This window comes from Anopheles coluzzii, chromosome 3, assembly GCF_943734685.1.
Source record: "Anopheles coluzzii chromosome 3, AcolN3, whole genome shotgun sequence".
NCBI classification, from domain to species: domain Eukaryota; kingdom Metazoa; phylum Arthropoda; class Insecta; order Diptera; family Culicidae; genus Anopheles; species Anopheles coluzzii.
Window position 1 is genome coordinate 9,326,666 of NC_064671.1, and position 9,665 is coordinate 9,336,330.

At 51.0% G+C, this 9,665-nt stretch overlaps 1 protein-coding gene across 3 annotated transcripts in view; it reads left to right on the plus strand.

Moving 5' to 3' along the window:
- LOC120957207 (probable nuclear hormone receptor HR38) overlaps positions 1–8,199 on the plus strand; it is a 98,684-nt gene extending 90,485 nt beyond the window's left edge. For all 3 annotated transcript variants that reach the window (XM_040379274.2, XM_040379275.2, XM_040379279.2), the window contains 3 exons: positions 4,960–6,105; positions 6,188–7,367; positions 7,929–8,199. In XM_040379274.2, the coding sequence (XP_040235208.2) occupies positions 4,960–6,105; positions 6,188–7,367; positions 7,929–8,185 (2,583 nt within the window). In that variant the 3' untranslated portion in view covers positions 8,186–8,199. The remainder of the gene's footprint in view (positions 1–4,959; positions 6,106–6,187; positions 7,368–7,928) is intronic.
- The last annotated feature ends 1,466 nt before the right edge of the window (positions 8,200–9,665 follow it).

Consider the following 9,665-nt stretch of genomic DNA (forward strand, 5'->3'; position numbering starts at 1 on the left):
GCTCAATAGAAAGATGAAAGGAAATAACTTAAAATTGAAGTCAACAAAGGGGCAGAAATATTCCTCAGCCCAACTTCATCCAACGAAAGATGTCTGATAACAGCCGCTTTCACGGTAACTCCAATGATCACCAAACCCCTTCGGTTTGGTGTTGGAAAAAACAACAACTACCACCCCTCGGAGCATTATCGAAACACTTAATAAACGGTCCTATCGGGCGATGTATCGACAGATTGTTCGACGTCACCGAGGGGGAGCTTACTTTTGCCAGTGATCGCGCCCGATAGGAGGGAGCTCGCAAAGGCAAAAATCATCTTAACGTGTCTTTTCACGAAACAACTTGTGCACCCGGGCACAAACTGTCAACCGTGCGCGCCGAGGCTGCCCTCGGCGGTGATCGGTTATCCTGCTGCTGCCATCGTCATAATCTGTCAGACACACTAGACAATTCGAAATTTTCTACTTTTCACCCAGAAACCCGCAGTAGGACCGACCACTCACCACGAAGCCGGTTGGCGGTGGGCCCGTTTCTCTCCCGTACCATTCGAAGGTTCGTCGCCTGACAGGTCCATGCGCGATCTTCAGATTGCAAATTGTCGATATCGAACTGCGGATATGTGTGTGTGTGTTGGTAATGATCGCGATAATGACGATGATTATGACGAACGATCCGAACAAAAGGATACGTCAAGTGTGCGCAGGAGTCAGGTTTTGGCACCACCATCCCCCGCCCGTGAGGAGTGCAAAGTGCATTGGTGAACGTGGCCAGCCGACCACATACCGAGGGGGGATGACCCTCCGCTGTGTAACGCTCAGTTCGCCGGGGACAATCGCGGGGACAGGGCTAAACCCGAAACCGTTCAATAAATCACGAATTCGACAGCTTTCTCCTCGGCAGCCGGTCCCGTTTTTACCCGGGCCCGCTCTGCCGTGTTTCGCTGCGCGTGAGACAACACCGAACCCCCTGACAGTACCCCCCCTTTTTTGCGCTGGGTGCACCGGGCTGCATGTTTTCTGTTCCTGTGGCTCCTGCTGATAACTGTTTTGCCCTTTTGTTACGCTCGACATGTTACTGCGACATTGAGGTCGCGCACCAACTCTGCATGTACGACCCTGCCGTACAGCAGCGCAGGCTACAGTGGATTGGTTAATCGATCGCTGCGTCCCCCCGATGGCTTTGGGTCGGAATTTTTTGACGGATTGCCTCATGGCCAGCGGGCGAAAACGGGCGGAACATGCCCACGAGTTCTTTAATGGTACGCTGTTTGACACTTTTTTTTCTTTCTCTGGGACTCGACTGCACTTGCACTCGGGCGGCAACGAGTGTCGATTGATTTATGCAAGTGAATGTAGCTTTAAGAAGGTGTACAAGCCAAGGAAGATGTAAAAGTGCAATCTCAAACATCAAAATAAATCAAAAACTCTTCAACTCCAATACCAGTAGAAATATCCTTAATATAGCTTTAAACATTTCGAAAAGCAATAACTGCATCTATATGATCTTGTTTGACTCCCCTCTAAAATAGCAAAATGATCGCACCAGATGTGACCGTAAAGTTCATAACTTCGCTGTGAGTTCATTCGTGTTCCCCCGGAGATTTCAAACGCCCCTCACCCCTATTTCTCGTCCCGATATCGCACCCGAAGCCCAGGCACCCGTCTAACAAAACGGACGAAGACGTCCCGCTGAGGACGGTCGCGTCTCGTCTCGTTCTGCTCGATTCCATTATCTTTGCCGGATCGCTTTCCCATGCGCTATGATGCTGAGATGCCGTTGTTTAGGTTTTGTTTTGCTTTGGCCTCACGTCGATCCGGTCTGGGTGGAGAGTTTGGTTTAGTTTGGCTATTTTTTGCCCACAATTTGAAGCATGTTTGAAGCTTGCTGATTAGCAGGGTGAGAAATGTAAAGGAATATGATACGTTATAAAATGGATATAAATACTGCCATGGTGTAAAAAGGAATCTTGGTGATCATTTCAAGGATGGTTTCATTTCAATAATAATGCACTTCTGATGCTTTTATGATGTTTTTCGTGGTGGAAAAAATGATTTCATTTCAAGTTGATTTTGGTAAAGGTGAAGAATAACAGCTCTTGACAGACAAGTTTTAGGTGACTAGTTTTTCAAGATGGAAGGAAACAAGTAACTGGCAGATTGAGCATGGATCTGATGTCAAACAGATTTATTGCATTATCTGTTCTGCAAACATTGGAAGCTTGCTTTCTACTGCCTGCAACTTCAAATCAAACAATACACAGGATGCTTGCACACCTGTGTGATGCAACGAACAGCATCTCACCAACAATCACTTTCTCCAATGGTCCACAACAGCAACAAAAAAAAAAAGATCACATATTTAAATAACTATCTTCCTGTTGCAAATTTGAATTCGATAGCAAACCAACGCAAACGAACGCGCAATATCGGAGCGAAATGTGGCCTTCTTTGTTGCCTCTTAGTATCCCTTTTCGCAGTGCCTCGCACGAGATTGGATGCTCCTCTGCTACATATCGACACGATCTGGGTGCCTGCAAAGAGCAGACCCATCCCCGAGCTTACCTTTTCGGCTGGCCGATACCGAACCGAGATGTGTGTGCGGGACTGCGATTGCATCTTGTGCCCACCCGCTGACAACGCTGCCACGGCGACGCCGCTCACGGCTCGGGTGTGGAGTGTTTGTTCAGCCAGCAAGACGTCTCACCGTGCCCGTGCCAGATGGTCGCGCGGTTTCGTCCCTTTCCAGTGTCCCCTTTGCGTTTGTTTAGCAGCGATTGTCACGGATTCAAATTTAATATAATCAGATAAGGGCGAGAGCGGGAAAAGTTCTTTTATTTTCCAAATCCCCACCGCGAGGGCCGTGTGATACGGTTTAAAAAAAAGGGGGAAGGAAAGGGAGCGATGGTACAATGTATTGAGCGTTGCAAAAGCAGGAAGGGGTATTTGATTTTGCGTCTCACCAAGAGCTAGCTCGAGATATCATTGGCCACAACTTTCGCATTGTGGGGCGCACAACAAACGCCATTTGGGCCGATCTGCGCTCGAAGATAAGGTCCCAGGCCGATCTTGCCGCTTGCGATCGGGACGATCGAGTAGGTGCAGGCAGCGGGAAGATGCATCCGTGAGAAAATCAAACAACAAATGGCACACTTTGATGGTGCATTTTATGCAAAGAAAACCAGAAAGCAGCCCACTTCACATCAGCAGTGTCTGAAAGAATAAGAACCGATCAAAGACCGACATCGACGGAAAGTTTACATCGCTTACAAGCGTTTTTTTAAAACGTCTTTCCATTTGACAGTTTGGCACAGATATCGGCACAAATCGGAAATTTGATAGCACACGCGGAACGAAAAGTGAAAGCCTCGCCGACGGAACTGTTGCAGATGCTTGCGACGCTTTTATGAGCTTCCTGGGTCAAACACCAGACTCATCTTTACCTTTCAGTACCCCTCGCCTTTTGCGCCTGCGGGATGACAGAGCACAATTTTTAATCGAAGAAGATCAATTTCCACGTTAGTTAGCTCATGGGTTCGGGATCGTTTTTTCACCCTTCTTTCCATTGAGTTCGGAAGAGACGGCCCTGGCTTTTCGCGTATCTTCCCGCGCTGCGGCGAGCGATCGTTTCGCTTTGCGGAGCATAAAAATTGCGTGGGTGATTAAAATCACGGGCAGCCTCCGGCACCCGCAAGCGATGGGAAACAAGATCGCTCGTGGAAAAAAAGTGGAAAGGGATCGCTTTCCCGAACCGAAGATAGGAAGTGATAGGAAGGTTTGACGCCGGAACGGATAATTGGGTCATGCCCATGCTCATCGAGCGCTAGCGTACCACGACCGCCATTAATCAATTGATTGACTTTCGTTGGTGGGAATGGGGATTGGATTTGTTGGGAAGAGAATGATTATGGGATCGGAAGGAAGTACTTTTTTTTTCATAATGTACAACAAAAAGAACGAACTAAACCTCAATAAAGCAGTCCAATCGCTTGTATCACGTTAAAAGCGGTTTGGCTCAAACGTCATCAATTCAATTAAACCTATTCCGCCACAGTTTTGATGAGCATAGAATTGCAAACGTAATTTACACAGCTCACGCAAAAAGGATACTAAACAACTACTCTTTCCACCCTTCTTTAAATTGCACCCCTTTTACAACAACCAAATGAATAAGTTATTCCCGCTGTGTGTATCTGGTTGCCTCAGACAGCCCAGCTCATCGCAGTTTTAAGTGAGTTTTGCACGGTTTGGTTGAATTTTTCATTATCCTACCGCTCGGTATCCTTCCGTGCGAGCCAAAAAGCTCCCACTCCCATCCAATCATGGCGCTGACTTTTGATATTTACCCCCTGGGTAAGCCCAGGTAGGGTAGGGGACCGCGTCGGCCAATGGAAAACTGAAAACACTTGCTTCCTCCTCCCGGGGCGTGCAGCGGGCCGAAACGGACGGTAAAATGTCGAGCGAGCAATTTTCCTTCAAGCAACAGCGAGCACGTCATCAACCGTGGAAAAAAGGTGGGAAAAGCAGTGTGCTGCGTGAAAATGAACGAGCAAGTGCGATGGCCATGCAGCGGAACGAACGAAAGCGGACGGGCTGAAATGGTTATTGCCTTTTTTCTCTTTTTTGTTTCGTGTGTTTGTGTGTGTGTGTGTTGCTACCTCTTCTCATCCTCCTGTAGCAATGGCTGCAACGTACCGAAAAGGGGGTTTGCTTGCGCGAAACTAGCGGAAACTAGCGCGAAACGGCGATTGCGCTCGAAAGCCACGCCTCTTGGGCGAATTTTTCCCTCGAAAAATCGCCATTCGTTTCCATGGCATGGCATTCGGGAAAGTGTTGCAGTTTCTTTTTCCATTTTTGTTTTGCGCTCTTTTATTAATTATCTTCTCTTTGTCTCTCTCTCTCTCTCTCTCTCTCTGTTTTTTGTCTCTTTTCTTATTTCTGTTTGCGTGCAACGTAAACGCCCAGGCGTCATCTTTTAGTTCCGTTTCTTCATTTGATTATTTACTGTCACAATCGCAGAGCCATCATCAGGAGCAGTCGTCCTATCACCATTCGCATCTGCCACAGGAGCAGCAGCAGCAACAGCAGCAACAGCAGCAGCATCATCAACAACAACATCACCATCACCCACAACAGCCCCATTCGTCGCTGGGACATTCCCAATCGCTTCATCACGAGCAGCAACACCACCACCAGCAACAGCACCCTCACCAGCACCACCACCACCAGCTCGCGTCCGGGCTAGACAAGTTTGTGGAGCTGTTCAGTGCGGCCCAGCCGCACACGCCGGCCGAATCGATCACCACCGAGTCGTACCTAGCGGACCAGACGCAACATTCCAACAGCTCCAGCGACACGCTCGTCGGGCTCGAGGACAACCCGTCCACGTTCGGTGGCTCGAGCGACAGCATCCCGTCCGCGCTGCTGAAGGCGTCCTACAAGGAGGAACTCCCTAGCCCGTTCAGTGCAGGGCCGTCGACACGAGCGCCCACCACCGAGCCGCCCGACACGGATCTCCTGTTCGAGTCGTCCTCCACCGAAGAGCTCGGGCTGCTGACGCTACGGTCTAGCAGCGATCCGGTGCTGGCGAGCAGTGCCCGTCTGCCCCAAGCGATTGTTCACGCGCAGCAGGGACAGCTAAGGCCCAACGCGCCGGCCACCGCCGGTCCGAGCGGTGTGGAGTCGGTGGCGGCAGCAGCAGCGGCCGCCTCACTGCTGCCCAGCTTCCAGGAAACGTACCCGATCAAGTACAACCAGCTGGCCAGCTACGGGCTGAAGATGGACGACGATTGCTTCAAGATGGCGACCTCCCCGCACCATCATCAGGCTGTGACGGCGGCCTACGCCCACCATGGCAGTGTGTACGGGCATGGCCATCAGCACCATCACCATCAGCATCACGGTGGAGTGGCGGTCGGTGGCGTTGGGCTCGTCGGTACCGGGCTGCAGCAGGGCCATTACGAGTTTGGAGCGCACACGGCGGGAGCAGCCGGTGGAGGCATCACGCAGTACAACAACCCGGCAGGACCTCCAGGAAGTGGTGGAGGTGGTGGAGCTGGTGGCACTGCAACTGGAAGCTTCTATTCCCCTTCGTACGAGCAACATCCAGCTGTAAGTATGACTTGAGCATAAATAATGAATTCCAGGAACTTCTTCAACAAAAAAAACTTTTGTCCCCCTTTTCCGTTCCCAGGGCTATGGTGGACAGGTAGGTGCACAGGACACGTACTCGCTGCCACCGTTCCCGACGGTGGCCGAGCTGCACGTCACCACGACCTGCCATCGCCGCTCGTCCCTCCCGATACAGCGCTCCGAGTCGACGTCCAGCAGCGAAAGCCCCAAACCGCCCCGGATTGCCATCTACAACAAGTATTCGGCGCTTCCGAGTGCCTCCAGCTCGGCATCCAGCTCGCCAGGCTACATGAACAACAACAATCCGAACACGATCAACAACAATGAGGTGGCGGCGGCGGCGGCAGCAGCCGCAGCAGCAGCAGCAGCAACTTCCGCCGGCGGTATCGTTGGAGCAGGTGCCCCAACTCCCGTAGTGGCGCCACCGCCGACTGCCGCTTCTACCGTAGTGGCCCGCGCAACCCCGACCTCCCAGAGCCCATCGCAACTCTGTGCCGTGTGCGGGGATACGGCCGCCTGCCAGCACTATGGCGTGCGAACGTGCGAAGGCTGCAAGGGCTTCTTCAAGCGCACCGTCCAGAAGGGCTCCAAGTACGTGTGCCTCGCGGACAAAGCGTGCCCGGTGGACAAGCGGCGACGGAACCGGTGCCAGTTCTGCCGCTTCCAGAAGTGTCTCGCCGTCGGCATGGTAAAGGAGGTCGTCCGTACCGACTCGCTGAAGGGTCGGCGCGGTCGGCTACCGTCCAAGCCGAAGTCACCGCAGGAGTCACCGCCGAGCCCGCCCGTCTCGATGATAACGGCGCTGGTGCGTGCGCATGTCGACACGACGCCCGATCTCGCCAGCCTCGACTACAGCCAGTACCGGGAGCCGGGGCAGAACGAGCCGATCATCACCGAGGCGGAGAAGGTGCAGCAGTTCTACAACCTGCTCACCACCTCGGTCGACGTGATCAAACACTTTGCCGACAAGCTGCCCGGGTACAACGATCTCAGCGTCGAGGACCAGGAGCTGCTGTTCCAGTCGGCCTCGCTCGAGCTGTTCGTGCTGCGGCTATCATACCGGGCCCGCAGTGACGACACCAAGATGACCTTCTGCAACGGTGTCGTCCTGCACCGCCACCAGTGCCAGCGATCGTTCGGCGACTGGCTGAACGCGATACTGGAGTTCAGCAAGAGCCTGCACGCGATGCAGATCGACATCTCCGCGTTTGCCTGCCTGTGTGCGCTGACGCTCGTAACGGGTAAGTTTGGGAGACACGCCAGTGTTTATGGGAAGGGAAGGAAGGCACTATTGGAACCATAAATCAAATCGATCTTGCTTATATGAAGGCTTTGGGTTGTTGCGTCGATGTTCTTTACCTTAAAATGGTAACGGCGGAGGCAAAAGAAGACCTCCCCTGAAACATCTGCTACTGGGTAACAGTATCCAGGCCCGAAGCGACCCAGTTTGGATATTGCAAATATCCCACTTATTAGCACTCTATTAGCATTGAATTAATTACCACGCCTCTTTGAGAGTGGAGGAGAGACAGACGCTACCATGACAAGATAATTAATATTCTGTTTTCGGACGAGTAGGTAGATAACAAACCTGGGCAGAACAGATGGCACGCGGCATATAGGTTTATGTAGAACCTGTTTCTAACCGAGCTGCGGCGTGCGATCGATTACCGAGCGTTGATTGGTTCGTGGGTGGAATCGAGAGTTTTGACAAGCACTTCGTTCGTTCGCTTGATTTATGATAAATCGCTCCATTACTAACCTTATTCTTCCTCTCTCTCTTTCTCTCCCTGTTCTTCTAGAACGCCACGGTCTCCGGGAGCCGAAAAAGGTCGAGCAGCTGCAGATGAAGATCATCAGCAGCTTGCGCGATCACGTCACTTACAACTCGGAGGCGCAGCGCAAACCGCACTACTTTAGCCGGCTGCTCGGCAAGCTGCCCGAGCTCCGGTCGCTCAGCGTCCAGGGACTGCAGCGGATATTCTATCTCAAGCTGGAGGATCTCGTACCGGCACCGCCCCTGATCGAGAACATGTTCTTGGCCAGTCTGCCCTTTTAAACCTCCCCCCCCCCCCTCCCCGTACTTACTTCCACAATACACAAGACACTAAAAGACACTTGACATGTGGACAAGAATCATAGTAGGCTAGTAGAATTGCAGTACACCTGGCTCGACCGTTGTGAGCAGCAGCCAGTGTTAGGTGTTTAGGGAAATAATCCTTAAATTTATTATACTTATTGTGCGTGTGCGTGTGTGAGCTTAGATAGTAAGAAGACCCATGTGTGTGTGTGAGAGTTTGTAAATGTGTGTAAGCGTGTTTGTGTGTATGTGCGTGCGCGCGGGAGTAGAATTAAGTACGTCGAACGGTAGGTAATCGTTCCCGAATCCCGAACTTTCAATCCCACACCATAGCTCCGGAATCCGCTGTCGTCTCCCCCACCAAAAAGCAAACTGGTCTCCAAACGCTTCGATCGGAAAGAGCTGATTTATGGGACAATTTTTCATCAGCTTTTATTTCCCTGTCCTCCCGCCCGGGCCCCGGCTCCCACACATCCACTTTGTCGGCACGTTGGTGCTTGATTGTTTTAAATGAATTGCAATTAAAGTGCGATTATATTGATGAGTTTTTCGATTTTCACCTAGGAGGAGACGTGCACTGAGGAGTCTCGTTCGTTTATAGCATAGTTTGTCGCACAGTGTACGCCAAATTGCGTGTACCAGCAAGAGGTCCATCGGCTCGATCGCTCGGAAGATGCTGTTTCCTTCTTCCATGTTTTTTACCCCTTTCCTCTGTTGGTTTCATACTTGCCAAACATGACAAACTCTACACATGAATTATGCATTAGCGCGGGACGTAGCGAAACAGGGAACGATCCTAAATGAAGCATGCGTTTTCTGTTCGGTTCATCAACCGCTTACTGGCCCGCCCTCGGGGGGGGGGACTCATCGTGCCTCCCCTCGGGCAGCAAAACAAAACAAAAAACATCCTCCCTTTGGGGTTTGGTTTGGTGTGGAGCGGTTATTATAAATGTAGATTGTCCCGAACGGGGCAGATAATTTATTGACCGCAACCCGGTATTTTCCTTTGGCGGGAGTTTTTTTTTGAGGGGGGAGTTATGTATATTATGCATTTCAGCAATCGCGACTCTTCCCAATATCGCAGAGAGGGAAAGTTTGGCGGTTTTTTTTTTGTTTTTGTTCAATGCAAATGGACTGTAGCTAGGGGCATCATGAGGAAATGGGGCGGTTGTAGTGGAGTGACGAAAATAAATCAATTTCGATGCACTTTTGTCATCCATACAGCTGAACTCTTGTTAAGCGGGGCAAGATGCAAAAAAAAATGTTAAATTGTTCCCAACGATCAAGCTACACCGGAGATTCTGTGTGAGGGAACGGCAAACGTCTTAAGAAACTTCTCCATTTGATATTAAAAACAATTCGGCACCTGAATGATGTTTCAAAAACACAACAGCTATATTACAACACTATCTTACATAAAGCTACAACTAATACGATAACCATAAAGTAGTACAAAACA